Here is a 17764-nt window from a genome sequence, read left to right as displayed (position 1 = left end):
TGCCCACTAGGGCACACACTAGTTACTATGCTGGCATAATGAGCAGTAGAATTACAAAAAGCATGTGCTACTAACTTTTATAAGAGTTCCCATTGTAGTTTAGAGAGTTAAGAACCTAACTAGTATCCATGATGATGCAGGTTCCATCCCTGGCCTCACTCAGTGGGTTAAGGATCCAACATTGCCCCAAGCTGTGGCATAGGTCACAGTTGCAGCTCGGATCTTGCACTGTTGTGACCATGGCATAGGCCTCAGCTGCAGCTCTAATTTAATCCCTAAACAGGGAACTTCCATATGCTGCAGGTACAGCCATAAAAAGAAAAAAATTATTTTATGCTATTTTATCATGTCAAATCTTTTGGGTAGACTTTTTCCTTTTTCAGTATTTTTGATATTCTCTGGAGATGTTTCAGTCCATAATCCTTCCTATCAACACAGGTTATTTAGTGTTCTGGATATATTTTGTTCATTTAATCATGCAACAACATTCGGTACTTACCATGTGCCAGGTACTTGGGTTGCTCAGTAAATAAACTAACAGAAATGCTGCCCTCATGAAGCTTACATTCTACCACATGTAGAAAGAAAAAAGGAGTACAAATAAAAAGCAAGGAAATTCTTAGAAGGGAAAAAAATAGAAACCAATTAGAAAACAGAGGAATGGGAGACGTAAGTTAGAACATGAAACTGAATGATTCAGTGTAGGCCTCACTGAAAAGGAGAGATGTGAGTGAAGATTTCTTGGAGAAAGAGTTCAGTGGATTCCATGGGGACAACTGTGTGAAAGTTTCATAGACTTTGTTAGGACTTCAGCTTTTACTTGGAGTGAAAAGGAGAGACTGGTACAGATTATTAAGCAGAGGAATGAAATGATGGGAAAGATATGTTTAAAAGACTGCTCTACCTGCTATGTTGAGAAAAGACTCTGAGGAGTTAATGGTAGAAGTAGATGCAGTCTCAGAAGACCACTGTAATCTAGACGGAGTGATATGACCCAGATAAGGGTTGCAACAGAGGAGGTAATGGGAGGGGATCCAATTCCGCATGTGTTCTGCATGTGAAATCACTAGGCATTGTTGACAAATTGGACATGGGGTCTGAGAGAAAAAAGAGAAGGATGCCTGCAGGGTGTTTGGTGAACTACAAGAAGAATAACAGTCAGAACAACGTAAGTGGAAAGGCTGAGTTTGCCCAGGTTTGGGGAGGAGGATCAGGACCTTAGTTTGCATGTGTTGAGTCTGAGATGTTTATTAGATTCTATCTGTAAATCAGACCACAGTATTCTGCTATGGCAAATAAAATCAAGATCTCTGTGCATTAACATAGCAAAGACTTACTTTTTGTTCATGCCGAAAGTCTATGGTAGTAGCTCAGCTCTGCTGTCTTTATTCAGGAAAAAAAAAAGTATCCCAGTGCCTCCACAATCTGTTACATTTCCCATCATCATGGAAGAAGAAAAAAGACAAGTCACATTGCCCATTAGTTCTTCCAAGCTTCTCCCTGTCAGTGCCACACATAACTACTTACATTTCATTTGCCAAAGCAAAGCATTTGGCTATGCCCGAAATCAGAAGCATTCACCATCGAATCCTACTATGTGCTCTGAAAGGAGTAATAAACAGTCTGTCATAACACCTAAGTGGAGATGCCAAGCAGGCATTTGGATGAATGAGTCTGAATTTAGGGAAAAATATGGAGGATGGAGAAATGCACTCTGGAGTTGTTAGTGTGTCGTTAGGTATTTGAAGAGACTCCATAAAATCACTAAGTGCATGAAGACAGAGAGTAAGAAAAGCCAAGGACTGAGCTTGAGATAATCCTCTGTTGAGAGATTTACAAAAAGATGAGGAACTCTAAAAGGGGACAGAAAAGGAATGACAAGCACAATAGGAGAAAACTAAGATAGCGTAGTGTCCCAGAGACCAAGCAAAGATAGTGTACCAAGGAGAAGGCAGTGATCTACTGTAGCAGACACGGCAAAAGATCAATTAAGTAAAGTGAGATTGAAACAAGTACCACTGGATTTTGCAGTGGAGTGATTTCTGAGGACCTTGATGAAAGCAAATGGATTGAGGTTTACTAAAGCCTGCCTAGAATGGGTAAAAGAGGGAATATTGCAGAGAAATTGTAGATGATATACTAAATGACTCTTTTGAAGACTTTTGCTGCAACATGAAGCAAAGAAATGGAGAGGAGCAATTGAAGAGTGGAGTCAAGACATTTAATTCACAGCAGATGGAAGGGCTGTGGTGACACCAGAAAGCAGTGCACATGTGGACATTTGCATTTGGGAAAGAAACAGTAATTAATTAACGTTTTAACTTAGTATTTTACCTAGTCTAAACATCTTTTTGTAGTCTTTCTGAATTTCGAGTCTAAGTAAATTTTGGTGGTAATGCATTTTCCAGTCATTGAAAATACTTTGTTTTCTGTTTCTATTTCTACCCCTATATTTCATGAAGCAATAAAATGGAAATGAAATTTATTTTGTAGTAGTAGTATAACTCTTGTTTACTGGTTACTTCAATTTTTAAATTTCTATACCTGATAAATTTAGATATTCTAATTATTTTAACAAGAATCAGTGGATCCAATGAAATATGTTCTGGATCCGCATCAAAATGTCTGTTTTAATCTTGAAGACCTCTAATTATATAGAGGTATATATACATACACATGTGTCTATACAAATATGCACACTATAAGTTAGACTACTAAGCTGCCTATGAAAATTACTTTCATCAAAATAAAAGATGCTGAAGTTTCACTTAAGACTTTATTATTTCCCCCATAGAGCCAACAAGAATAATTTTGGCACCATCCAACATGGATGTCTCCGTGGGTGAAAGCATCATTTTGCCTTGCCAGGTGCAACACGACCCGCTATTAGACATCACATTTACCTGGTATTTCAATGGGGCCCTCACAGATTTTAAGAAAGATGGATCTCACTTTGAGAAAGTCGGTGGGGTAAGTTGTGACACTTTTCTCGTGCTTTTTACACGTGTCTCCGACATATTGTCCCTAAAGAAACCTCTGGCACATATGTGATGCTCTAGTAATGTTTGTTCTATGAGTGAATTAGGGTTTTCACTTCTAGAGTGATCTAATTTTATAATTATAATTACCAGAAAGTGAGCACATTTACTTCAACCTTTAAGTTATAATTTTCATTAATGGTGATGTTTGTTGTGTTTATATTAAACATTATTTTGCACAATACTTTTATCATTAGTATTCCATAGAAAGGTAAGTGTTGTTACTTTCTCATGTTTATTTGCCACATGATATATCATGAAAAGTCCCATTTGGTAAGTGCCTCTCATGTGTCAGGCCAGGCGCTTCATCCCAGTTAATCCTTGCATTGGCACTGCATGTTAGTGGTGTGAATTATAATTGTACAAGTGCATAAACTAAGGATTTCTAAAGTTATTAACTTGCCCAAGGTCACTATTAGTGATGGAACCTAGATCAAACTTAGATCTGTAAGTCCCCAAAACACAAATTCTTCATGATCGTGCTACATGAGGAAGAACTGCAGATTTCAAGGAAAAATGGGAACCTTGAGCAGAACTGTTAAGAAGTGACTCAATGTCATGAACCACACAGACTGATAGGCCCCACAACTGGCCACGTGTCTGTGAATCCAGAATCACAAGGCCAGTTTCCCTAGCAGGCCTCTTTGCATTGACACAGGTTTAGCTCCGTTCATTTAGGCTAAGATATCAGCCATGCGTCATAGTAGTGTCTAGATTTTCAGACAAAGTAACATGATGGTCAGATCAGCTCCATTCATTTGATACATTAAAAAAAAAAAAAAACATGGAGATGGTTAGATAGCTAGCCACAATTAAGTACAGTTTCAGTGCCACTGCTATTTTTTATCATCTGGCTTATTCAGTTTTGTAAGCTCTAGTTTTCCAAATTTTTCTGACTGATTCAAGGCTCTCAAGTACTTCACCAATTGCTACAAGCCATTAACAATTTTTTTCATTATTACTGTAAGTGCTCTTTTTAAAGTCACTAATTTCTTCTAGTATGACAGGAAAAGACATATGCCAGTATTTTCTGCCAAATCTTTACTCCGTACTCAGGATTTATAATTTCCCTTTCTTGGAGAAGAGTCAAGGGAAAATAGAAAAGGCTAGAATGTTATCTTCATAAGGACTCCTTGTCCAGGAGTTCCTGTAATGGCTCAGCAGTAATGAACTCAACTAGTGTCCATGAGGGCACAGGTTTGATCCCTGGCCCTACTCAGTGGGTTAAAGATCAAGCGTTTCCATGAGCAGTGGTGTAGGTCGCAGACACAGCTTGGATTTGCTGTGGCTGTAGCTGCGGCACAGGTTGGCAGCTGGAGCTCCAGTTCGACCCCTAGCCTGGGAACCTCCATATGCTGCGGGTGCAGCCCTAAAAAGCAGAAAAAAACAAAAAGCAAACCAAAAATAATCTTTGTCCAGTTTGGAAAATGCTTCTACTCTAACCTTGTCCTAACTTTAATTCATAAAGAATTTTATTTGAATCATAAGTACCTTTGCTGTACAATGTAGATAACAGTTTTTGTGATCTATCTCCTGGATTGTAAACCACTGATAATATTTTATCCAAAATGAGGAGTTCCTGTCTTGGCTCAGCACTAGTGGACCAGACTAGCATTCAGGAGGATGTGAGTTCGATCCCTCGCCTCGCTCAGTGGGTTAAGTATCCGGCTTTGCTGTGAGCTGTGGTGTAGGTCGCAGACACTGCTTGGATCCTGTTTTGCTATGGCTCTGGTGTAGGCTGGCAGCTACAGCTCTGATTAGACCCCTAGCCTGGGAACCTCCATATACCACAGGTAGGGCCCTCCAAAAAAAAAAAAAAAAAAGACCAAGATATGCCCTCTGTCTGAGCTAATGCTAAAGAAATATATGTTGGAAGACTAAAAAAAACCTAGTTTGATTTTAATATACTTCAAATATTCTCAAAGAAACATTCAATAAGACTGAGCTAGATGGCTCCTTTCTCTAAGGGGATCTTAGAATTAAGAATATTTGAAATTATAAGGTAACTTAACTGCTCCTATGCTACTAATAGGTTCTCCATAAGTTGTTGTCAGTCATCTCTCCTCAGGAGTCAGGTATCTAAAACAGGAAATTTCATGAATTAACCCTATCACTTGCCATTTCTGTTCTTTTTCTAACATGCTTATTCGTGGCCTATGAATTTTTTTATTAACTTATGACATTACTAACTTAATATTCTCCCATCACTATAAAATAGTAAGCCCTGCAAGATGACATTACCCTTAAGCACAGGCAATTAAGCAAATTGGTTTTCTGTTGTATGAGAAGGGAATCATATGATAGCTCTTATCCTCTGATTGTATATTCATTGCAGAGTTCACATTAATACCTGCAAAGTCCACTTGCCTTTTATCCCCCTGCATTCAGAGATACAGCTCCTGTTTTCAACAGCAGCAAAATGTTAGGGAGGAGCTGGTAAGGGGGAAAGTTTCCTAGAAAGCTGGATAGCTTAAGAGCTACATTTTAAAACTGGAAGGGGTAGTTTAGAAAATGAAAAATCTGACTTAACAGCTTTCAATTGTTTCAGCCACTGGTCATTGAAACTACTCTCTCAGTATTCAGTATTCATTCATTTGTTGTAAAATAACACCCACCTTTGGGGGGAAATCCAAAACTCAAAAAGCTCCAGCAATTTAGATCTGATCAATTGTACAGCTTTGCACACTCTGCCAAAGGAGTGTGATGACAGTGTTGCAGGAGGAGAAATTGTCACTTCTGGGACCCACCGGAGTCCTGGGGACAGACCACCAAGTGAGGTTCCTTGGCTTCTTGCAGGAAAGAATTCAAGAGCAGCCAAAATAAAGTGAAAGCAAGTTTATGGAGAGATATGCGATTCATAGGCAGAATACAACCTGCTCAGAAAGTGTGAGAGGCCCCAGAGCGGAGGCTGTAGGTTTTGATGGACTGAATAACGTTCTATGCTAAGGAATGGGAGAAATCTTCTTACTATTCCAGGAAAAGATGGAGATTTCCAGGAAATGAGCCATTTGCCCACTTATGGGACTTTCGTAGTCTACCTTGGAACTCTCATGGCATAAGTGGGAGTGATTTTTAATATTATAATGAAGGTATAATGAGCTAAAGTTCAATGACCAGACTGTTCTTAATGCCACCTTGGTCTCAGCCAATTCCTAATGGCTGTGCCCCTTTATTTATCCAGCGGTTGTGTCCTGCCCCTTTCCCTCCTGTCTCAACAGCAGTGGTAGGTTTCTGCACAGTCAGAATTAGAACATTCAGAAAAGCTTGTTAGACGAACTGACTGAAGCAAATTGACACATCACCAAGGAAAAATATGGGTCAACTCCAGGCTTTATTCCATGAGACAAGTCAAAGTTGGATAAATAAGGCAGCAGTAAAGGGCTTTCACTTATCCCCACTATTTGCCAAGCAAATCTTGGTGAGGTGTAACTAGAGAAGCAGACGCACTTGAAATCTAGATTCTGCTGCTTACCACATGAGTAACTTAACTTTTTGTTCCCCATTTTCTGTTTTCTTTTTGCATTAGCTTTTAGTGTTTGCTGTGTTCCTTCCTGTCAGGAGATTTTGCACACATTGGTCCCCCTTTTCAGAAACATTGTTCTTTCTCCTTTTGACCTGTATCTAGACAGCTTCGTCTGTAGTTGTGCGTGTTTTGGTAACAATGCATGTAGTTTCCTGTACACATTTTTATTTCATAAATGCACAGTAATGGGGAGGGACAGTACTAACAATATGTATGCAGCAGTATTTTGTCATAGCAATTTTTAATCAAATAGAATTCCACTCCATGTATTTCACCCAAAAAGAGAGAGAGAGAAAAGACTGCTTGCATCATTCACACAGTGCCCTGTACAACAGCTTTCTTTCTCTACTTTTAAAATATCCAAGCTTCCACTGACAGGAAAAAGGAGATAATAGCCCCCAATTCAGGAGACATGAAAGAATATTATTTACACCTAAAAATTTAAGGACCTGACAATATAAATAAGATTTAAGAACATTCTAGAATAATTTGACGTGCCTGGATAAACTAACTTTTGGACTTAGACCTATTATATTATGGAGTATCACTGTAGATAGAAACTTTTGACCCAAACATCCCAGTAGTTCCCTTCAACTTGTAAGGATGTTTCAATGGATGTGCTTTGATAAACCTGATGTGGGGCAGATACTTTAGAAATGAAGAATGTGTAGAACCAAGCTCCACAGCTTTGCATGCCTTTTATGGAATTGGATCTGTGATGAATTAGAATGTGTGTGGATAAAAGTCCCTGGAAGCTATAAGAGGTTTAGCAGTGGCAACCAATCTGCATTCATTGAGCTGGCTGGCTTCTGTGTGATTTATTTCCCACAGGCTACATGCTCACTCTGGTTACAGCAGCTCCTTGTGAGCTTGAGACTTGATGTATTTCCCAGTGCTCAGTGGTAGGAAAGAGTATCTTTGAAAGAAATCCTTTGGGTGGAATAATACAATATGGTCACTTTGACCTGATTTATTTCATAGAGTTATTTGGGGAGGAGGCCTAAACGTTTGAAAGTAAGTTATTTTATAATACACAATTCTGTAAAAGGTTTTATGTGCGCTTTAAACACAGATCTGAGGTAAAAACACTCATTCCAAACACTACCTGTGTTGATATACTGCGTTTTTAACCATCTCCCACTGAGAGTGTCTGATAGATTTTATATTTTGTCCAAATTCAAAATATCAACTAATTTGGAAGGATCATTAAGAGCATATATCCAATAACGAGCTCATAAAAGTTGGGGATTAGACCAGAGGAATTATTATTATTCATCTTGAGCATACATCCCTGAAGCACAGCTATTCCTACAAGGCTATTTGGAGATGAAAAAAAAAAAAAAAAAAAACATGGATTCTGGAGTTCCCATTGTGGCATAACGGAAAAGAATCTGACTAGGAACGATGAGGTTGCAGGTTCAATCCCTGGCCTTGCTCAGTGGGTTAAGGATCCAGCGTCGCCGGGAGCTGTGGTGTAGGTTGCAGACACAGCTCTGATTCCGTGTTGCTGTGGCTCTGGTATACTCTGGCAGCAACAGCTTTGATTTGACCCCTACCCGGGAACCTCCATATACCGCAGGTGCAGCCCTAAAAAGACAAAAGACAAAAAAAAATGGATTCTCAAATGCCTGTTGGAAGAAGGGAAATGCACAAAATAGTTGAAGTTGAGTTTATTTCACTAACTCATTATTTGCTCAGCCAGGCATATAGAGGCTCAGTTCCTACTTAAAACGTGATTTGTGTACCAGGCCTGTGTTTATCAAGCACAATGTTTATTAAGATGAATGGTCCAAATATACCCCTCATAGAAACGCTGTGAGATTTAAATTTATAAGAAGACTCGCAGAAGTCAGACCAAGTAACATGTTACTTGAACTAAAACCTCTAAAAACAGCAGTTACAATACAAACCAAGGCTGTAATGAAAATATGTACAAGTATTTTTCAGTCAAATTCAGTGAAAGGAAAGAGGATAACAAGTGTTCATTTGAAAAATATAATAATAATTCAAGGCAAACCTTAAGCGTAAAAAAGGTAAATTTATTTTAGAAAAAGTTTGCTCTACCATGAAGGTATAATAATTATAAAGCATAATACTCCATTTACTGTACCATTAAAAAATACCAAGTCAGGAGTTCCTGTCGTGGCGCAGTGGTTAACAAATCCAACTAGGAACCATGAGGTTGTGGGTTCGATCCCTGGCCTCACTCAGTGGATTAAGGATACAGCGTTGCTGTGACCTGTAGGTCGCAGACGCGGCTTGGATCCTATGTTGCTGTGGCTGTGGTGTAGGCCAGCAGCTACAGCTCTGATTAGACCCCTAGCCTGGGAACCTCCATATGCCGCATGTGCGGCCCTCAAAAGATGACAAAAAAAAAAAAATACAGAGTCAATAGTTCCAACTTTGGTGCAGTGGGTTAAGAAAACAGCTGCAGTGGCTCAGGTTGCTGTGGAGGTGTGCCTTCAATACCCAGCCCAGTGCAATGAGTTAAAGGATCCAGCATTGCTGCAACTGTGGCGTAGGTCGCAGCTGTGGCTCGAATTCAGTACCTGGTCCAGAAACTTCCTTATGCTGCAGGTGTGGACATTTAAAATACATATATGTGCATGTATATGTGTGTGTGTGTGTGTGTGTGTGTGTGTATGTGTATGTATATATATGTAATAATGGAAGTAACAGATATGGATAAAATCACTCTAAAAATAGAAAATATGTATTCCTTTTCATCCTTCCACATAGTTGTAAATTTCAGGGGGAAAAATAAAACAATTATATAGAAAAGTGAAGGAAGGAGAAATGGATGGATGGAGGAATGTCCAAAAGCAATAGACAAGCTCTGGAAAATATTAATGAAGAATAAAGGTTAAAACAACTAAAATTAGAAATGAGAAAGAGCTTGTAACATACCAGGTAATAAAGAAGTAAAAATAGAGCATTCCTTGTTCAAGTCATATATATGAAAAACCCAATTAAATAGAAAACTGAGGGTAATATAAATGATCACAGTTAACAACAATTATAGAAGCTAAGTAGGAGTTCCCGTCGTGGCTCAGTGGTTAACGAATCTGACTAGGAACCATGAGGTTACAGGTTCGATCCCTGGCTTTGCTCAGTGGGCTAAGGATCCATCATTGCCATGAGCTGTGGTATAGGTCGCAGATGCGGCTCTGATTCGACCCCTAGCCTGGGAACCTCCATATGCCATGGGAGCGGCCCAAGAAATGGCAAAAAAAAAAAAAAAAAAAAAAAAAAAAAGAAAGGCGAAGTAGATCCATAACCACAAAAAACTGTAAATCACTACCCCTCCCCCCACAAAGAAAGGTAATCTAGGATTAGAATGTTGCTGGTCATTTTTTCTTAAGTTTTTAGGAAATAGATAAATTGTTATATAAACTATTTGACAATGTAAAAGAAGTTTAAAATCTTTTTATTTTGTAAGGTCAGCATAGTCCTAAGAACAAAACCTGGCAAGATAAATAATTAGCAAATACAACTCAATTTCATGAATATAGTATGAAAATCTAATAAAATTTTAGCAAAAAATGACTGAACATCATACTAAAAGAATAAACTTTCAGGATTCCTGCTGTGGCACATTGGGTTTAGAATCCAACTGCAGCTTCTTGGGTCACTTTGGAGGTGCAGGTTCAATCCCCCACCCAGAGCAGTGGGTTAAAAGATTCAGTATTGCAATAGCTGTGGCATAGGTCACAGCTATGGCTCAGATTCAATCCGTGGCACAGGAACTGGGTGCAGCTATAAAATAATTTTTTAAAAAAGGATAAACCTTTGTAAGCACTAGGTGATGTTCTGGGAAATATGCCTACCTCATATCAATTAAATATTATAAAACAGACCACTGTGTTCTCAATGGGCATTTTATAAGACATTCAGTAAAATTAATGACCAATTGTAGGAACAGAAAAATACTTCTTCCATGTCTCAAAAAAAGTTTTTAAGGGAATATCAGGAATACATTTATTTAAGTCATCAATAATACAGAATACATACAAGTACCATTACCTTATAACCATTTGGAGCTATTTAGGCCAATTCAGTAAGGTATGAAGAAGAACAAAAAGTCTAATTTTAGAAAATAAGGAAACAAAATTACCATTATTTGATGACAAAATGATAGTAGGGGGTATTCAAAATCAAATCGTATCAACTCCAATTTGTTTTAAAAATAATCAGAGTTCAGTCAACTACTTGGATACAAGATAAATTCACAAAAAGTAATAGTTTATGTATCCAACAGTAACCAATAAAAAGGTATAATGGGAGAAAATGGTCCCCAAAAGAGAGACAAAATATATATTGATTATTTGCACAAGTACACAAGGCCTAAATAAAAGACAACTACAGTACTCTCTTAGGATGGATGAATGGATGTAGAGAGAGCCAGGGAAAGAATCATTAAAAAAAATCAGCGCTCCTAAATGAAATAAAACAACAATATATTTTCAGGCTTTTAATTTTTCTTAGATTTTTTCCATAGTTTTAAAATAACTGACAATCAGATTCATCTTTAGACAATTCTGAGAGTACTTAATGTAAGAAACCAGGTAAGGAAAAGGATAGGGTTTTTTTTCTTTTTCTGTCTTTTAAGATTTTCATTTTTTTCTATTATAATTGATTAACAGTGTTCTGTCCATTTCTGCTGTACAGAAATTGTATACATTCTTTTTCTCACATTATCCTCCATCATGTTCCATTCCAAGTGACTAGATATAGTTGCCTGTGCTATACCGCAGGATCTCATTGCTTATCCACTGTAAATGCAATAGTGTGCATCTACTAACCCCAAACTCCCAGTCCATACCATGCCCTCCCCCTCCCCCTTGACAATCACAAATCTGTTCTCCAAGTCCAAGAGTTCGTTTCTTTTCTGTAGATAGGTTCATTTGTGCCATTATTAGATTCCAAATATAAGTCATATCATATGGTATTTGTCTTTCTCTTTCTGACTTTCTTCACTTAGTATGAGAGTTTCTAGTTCCATCCATGTTGCTGCAAATGGTATTATTTAATTCTTTTTATGGTTGAATGGTACTCCATTGTGTATATATACCACATTTTCTGAATCCATTCGTCTGTCCATGGACATTTAAGTTGTTTCCATGTCTTGGCTATTGTGAATAGTGCTTCAGTGAGTATACAGGTGCATGTATCTTTTTCAATGAAAGCTTTGTCTGGATATATGCCCAGGAGTGGAATTGCTGGGTCATATGGTAGTCCTACATTCAGTTTTCTGAGGTACAATTTACATTCCTACCAACACTGAAGGAGGGTGGGTACCCTTTTATCAACACCCTTTCCAACATTTGTTATCTGTTGACTTATTAATGATAGTTAAAAGTATTTTGAAAGAAGAGTAATGACCCCTTGTCAATGATTTCCAGGGAGTTTTCTGGAGATATTTGTTCCAGGTATGTAATTGCTGGATGGAAATGAACTTATACATAGAGTTGCATCATTAAAACTTCTGAACTCAGAATTCCAACTTTTGTAACATTTCATTTTTTGTGTGAACTCTTTTTGATATTTCTTTGCCTCGGTTTCCTCATCTGTAAAACTGATATGATACTAGTATTTTATTCTGAGGTATGTGTGAAATACTTAGAACAACGCATGTTAGCTCTAGCTGTTGTTGTTACTGTGATTACTCCTTGCCCAAGTGATAGGATGATAGGGTTGTTTCTAAAGTGTTCTTCAGAAAAGCCACAACATTTTACGTCCCCATCATCAGAGCAGAAGGGTGCCTGTTTTTCCAAATTCTTTTCCACACATGATTTTTTTCCTTTTTTTTTTTTTTCCTGCACCCATGGCATATGGAAGTTCCAGGATTTGAACCTACACCACAGCAGTGACCCAAGCCACTGCAGTGACAATACCAGTACCTTAACCCACTGTGCCACAAAATAACTCTTCCTTTGATTTTTCAAATAAAAATTTTTCTAAACAGATGGTTGAGAAGTGATATCTCATTATCACAAGTTCCTCATTTCTAATTTAATAGTAAGCTTGAGAATCTCTCCATTTGGCTTGTTAGTAATTTGAATGCTTAAGAAAGTTTTAGAATTACAACTGACTCCAAATCAAGAAAATTGGGAGCTTAGGCCCTCTTGGCCTACAGGACACCTGGATGCTCAGAGCCTGAAGCCAACACCTCCAGGACTGTGAGGGGAGAGGGGCTCTGTTCTGACTTTTCAATAAAGCTGTTGGTCTAAAAAAAAGAAAGAAAATTGAGAGCTTAATACTGTCTTATGAAATGCAAGATTACTTCTGTTTAAAAAAAAGAAGAAAACAATTACCTAATATGTACCTAGAGAAATTCACAAAAGCCCACCTGCCTGGATAATTATATAGAAGAATGTTCAAAAAATCATTTTAAATCTGGCAATAGAAAATGACTTTCAAAAGTTGTGAAAGCAAAACGTACACTGCTTAAAGACAAATATCAGCCAGAAAAGACCTATTTTATTTTTGTTAGAAACAAAATAATGAAACATACTTGCGTAAAATAAGAATTTCATCTCATCTATTTTTTGTGTCCCCTGGACAGTGTTTTCCTTACGTCACAGCAGGAAATCCTTCACTTACACACAAAGTTACAGTGTGTACTGGGCCATTTCTTGTTCCTCCTCCATACTATAAAGATTTGTATCCTCTGCTCATTTCTTCCATTAGAAGTTAGGACTTTTGTTTCACAGATTTATTTTAGGTCCTTATACGTAGTCAAGCTATTAATTACATCTCAGTGTGATGCATTGGAAATATGTTCTTTTAATATATGTCACTTCATGTTACCTTTGTCTGTGATATCATTCATAGAATAAAAGTTTTCATTTTCATGTAGTCAAAAGAAAATCTGTATTCTTCTTTTCCTACAAGTTTTCATAACTTTTCTTGTATGAAATGGTATATTCAAACTGTAGGAACTTGAAAAGGGATATGAAAAAAATTTTAGAACCAGTGTTCAAGGAGGGTTACCTGAGAAATTTGGGACAAGTTAGGTTAGTGCTACTGGGAGAGAAACTTTGGGAGAGATGGAGATACTTAAATATTTCAGGGAGATTTTGCTGTGAATTTTATTTTCTTTGCCTAAAACATTCCATGCATTTATGTCACTCCAATTCTTGGCTTTTTGGAGTTCCCACCATGGCACAGTGAGTTAATCCAACTGTAGCAACTCACATCACTGCAGAGGGGCAGGTTCAATCCCCACCTGGGCACAATGGGTTATCCATTGTTGCCACAGCTGCAGGGTAGGTCACATTCGTGGCTCAGATTCAGTCCCTGGCTTGGGAACTTCCATATGCTTCAAATGAAAGAAGTTGGCTCTTTTTTCCAGGGTAAGGATGTTAGTTGTTCAGTGTTCATCTCAGGACATACTAGGATTCCACCACTGGAATCCCCAATAGTGGATTCCAATCCTGGTAGCTGCTGAAAACTGTAACCTACCACCAAAGAGATATTAATGTGTATGTTTGTATACCTGTAAATATGTGTATGTACCAGCAGATGAAAATCCAAACCCAGTTATGTACAGATGCTTTAAAAATATCTAAAGCAAGTTCTGAAAGAGTCAGTGATAATTTATTCAGTATTGTTTATAATTCCTTCAGATCCTCCAAATTGTAAATGACAGATATTTACTTGCATCTATGATTCGCAAATGTGAAATATCTTATTTCTGGAGTAGGAGGAAGGAACTAGCAGTTTATAATTTTGATTTTGTTTGGTTTGGCAAAGGGGGGTAGGGCTAAGTTTCGTGACTACATTTTGCAAAAGAAGACTTGTCAAAAATAGGCTTAAACCTAATAAATCCAATAAATGAACAAATCATTCAAGCTAAATGAGGAGATAAATGGTGTCTGCTAACTATAGCATTATCTTTGACTCGTGATGGCTTATTTTTAACAGCCTTGTTGAGAAACAGTTCACATTATTTACCTATTTAAACTGTACAATTAAATAGTTTTTAGTAAATTCAAAGAGATATACACCCATCACCATCATCAACTTTAGAATATTTGAATGACTTCAAAAAGAGATCTCACACTCACTAACTAATATCTCCCATTCCTCCACTTTCCCCACTCCCAGCCCTAGACAACCACTAATCCACTTTCTATCTCCATGTATTTACCTATTCTGGACATTTCATATAATAGAATCATGCAATATGTGGTCCTTTGTGACTTTTGAATTTTTATTAATTTATTTTTATTATTAATTATTAATGATCAGTATTATATTAACTTATTTTATTAATAAATTTAGTTTTAGAGCAGTTTTAAGCTCACAGCAAAACTAAATGGAAAAAACAAAGATTTGTTCCCATACAACTCCTGTCCTCATGTATGCACAATCTACCTCACTATCAACATCCTGCTCACAGTGGTCCATTTGTTACAATTCATGAACCTACGTTGACACATCATTATCACCCACTTTCCATAGTTTACATCAGCATTCCTTCTAGGTACTGTGCATTCATAGTACAATTCATTGCACAATGTACATTCATTGTTCAAATGTATCATGACATATATCCATCATTAGAATATCTTATATAATAATTTCACTGCCCTAAAATTATCTGTACTCCTTCTGTTCCTCCTTCCTTACCCCCAACCCTGGGAAACCAATAAACTTTACTATCTCTATAGCTTTACCTTTTTCCAAAATGTCTTATAGTTAGAATTATGTAGTCTATACCCTTTTCAGACTGGCTTCTTTCACTTAGTGCTATATATTTACATTTCCTCCATCTCTTAATGGCTTGATAGGCTTTATTTTATTTTATTTTAACCAGGATATTATCCCATTGAGTTGTTTATCCACTTACCTACTGAAGGCCACCTTGGTCACTTCCAAGTCTTTGCAGTTATGAATAAAGCTATTATAAACATCTGTGACCAGGTTTGAGTGGATATAAGTTTTTAATTAATTTGGGTAAATATTAAGGAGTGAGATTTCTGGGTCATATAGTAAGAATATGTTTAGTCTTGTAAGAAGCCACCAAAGTGACTTACAATGTGACTGTACCATGTTACTTTTGTAATAGCAGTGAACCAAGGGCTCCACATCCTTATAAGAAACGGTGTCAATATTTTGGATTTTGGCCAATTTAACAGACATGATGTTATTTCAGTATCATATGAATTTGCAATGTTCTAATGACATACGGTGTTAAACATGCTTTCATATACTTGTCTTATGATATGCATATCTTCCATGATGTATCTGTTCAGATCTTTTACCTGTCTTTTTAAACAGGTTATTAATATTCTTGTTGTTGAATTTTAAAGTGTTCTTTGTATAATTTGAATAATAATAATCCTATAGCAGATACATCTTTTGCAGATATTTTCTCCTACCCCATGGCTTGACTTCTCATTCTCTTGATTTTATCTTTCACAGAGCAGAAGTTTTTAATTTTAGTGAAGTCCAACACATCAATTGTTTCTTCCATGGATTGTGCCTTTGATGTTGTTATCTAAAAAGCCAAGATCATTTAGATTTTCTCTTATGTTATCTTCTAAGAGTTTTATATTTTGCAGTTTATGTTTTGGTTTGTGATCCATTGTGAGGTGACATTTGTGAAGGGTATAAGTTTGCGTCTAGATTCTTTTTTGCATGTGAATGTCTACTTGTTTCAGGACAATTTGTAGAAAAAACCATCTTTGTTCCATTGTATCATTTTTATTCCATTGTCAGTTGACTATATTTATTTGGGTCTGTTTCTGGGTTCTCTGTTTGGACCTCTTTCACTGTTCTTTCACCAATAGCATACTGTTTTGATTACTGTACCTCTAGAGTAAATCTTTTTTTTTTTTTAACCTTTTCTAGGACTGCTCCTGCAGCAATATGGAGGTTCCCAGGCTAGGGGTCTAATCGGAGCTGTAGCCACAAGCCTACGCCACAGCCACAGCAATGCAGGGTCCAAGCTACGTGTGCAACATACACCACAGCTCATGGCAATGCCAGATCCTTAACCCACTGAGCAAGGCCAGGGATTGAACCCTGCAACCTCATGGTTCCTAGTCAGATTCGTTAGCCACTGGGCCACGATGGGAACTCCAAGAACAAATCTTGAGTCAGACAATGTCAATCCAACTTTGTTCTTCTTCACTATTTATTTTAAGAATTTTGTATTAAATATAGTTGATTTTATAACGTTATGTCAACTTCTGCTATACAGCAAAGTGACCCAGTATTACATATATATATATATATATATATATATATATATATATATATACACACACATACACATATATATATATATATGTTTTTTCTTGTGCTATCTTCCATCATGTTCTATCACAAGAGACTGGAAATAGTTCCTTGTGCTGTACCATAGGATCCTCTGCATCAATATTGAGGTAGATATTCTGGGTCTGATGCCTCTCTATGTAAATTTTACATTTAATTTGTCCATATTACTGAGATTTTGATTGAAAGTGCATTCACTCTATAGATCAGGTTGTGCAAAACTGATATCTTGACAATATTGAATCTTCCTATTCATGAACATGGACTATCAGTCCATTTATTTTGTTCTTCTTTATTAACTTACATCAGAATTTTATAGTGTTCCTCATATAATTCTTATATGTATTTTGTAAGATTTATTCCTAAGTATTTCATTTTGGATGAATGTTAATGTAAGTAGCATTGTGGTTTGAATTTCAAATTCCATTTGTTTATAGATATAGGAAACAAATAGGAAATAGGAAAGCCATTGACTTTTATGTATAAACCTGTATTCTGCAACTTTGTTCTCATCACTTATTAGAATTATTTTGTTAAATATTTCAGATTTTCTAAATAGATCATTTCTGAGGGGAAAAGGGGAGTATTATTTCTATAATATATACATAAAATATTATACACACATTCTTTTTTATATTATTTTCCATTGTAGACTATCCTGGGAGTTTGGATATAGGTCCCTGTGCTAAAAATTGGACCTTATTGTTTATCCATTCTAAATGTAATAGTTTATATCTACTAAGCACCTTCCCCCTTGGCAAGCAAAAATCTGTTTTCTACGTCTCTGTGTCTCTTTCTGTTTTGCAGATAGGTTCATTTGTGCCATATTTTAGATTCGACGTATAAATGATATGCTATAGTATTTGTCATTCTCTTTCTAACTTCATTTAGTATGAGAATCTCTAGTTGCATCCATGTT

The 17764-nt window shown here is 36.8% G+C and overlaps 1 protein-coding gene across 2 annotated transcripts in view; it reads left to right on the top strand.

Annotated features, from left to right (window-relative positions):
- Positions 1-17764, top strand: part of CNTN3 (contactin 3) — a 362517-nt gene that overhangs the window by 286004 nt on the left and 58749 nt on the right. For both annotated transcript variants that reach the window (XM_047779257.1, XM_047779251.1), the window contains exon 13: positions 2795-2970. In XM_047779257.1, coding sequence (XP_047635213.1) covers positions 2795-2970 — 176 coding nt within the window. The remainder of the gene's footprint in view (positions 1-2794; positions 2971-17764) is intronic.

The sequence above is a fragment of the Phacochoerus africanus genome, chromosome 1 (genome assembly GCF_016906955.1).
Source record: "Phacochoerus africanus isolate WHEZ1 chromosome 1, ROS_Pafr_v1, whole genome shotgun sequence".
NCBI classification, from domain to species: Eukaryota; Metazoa; Chordata; class Mammalia; order Artiodactyla; family Suidae; genus Phacochoerus; species Phacochoerus africanus.
This window is presented reverse-complemented; position numbering and strand designations above follow the sequence as displayed.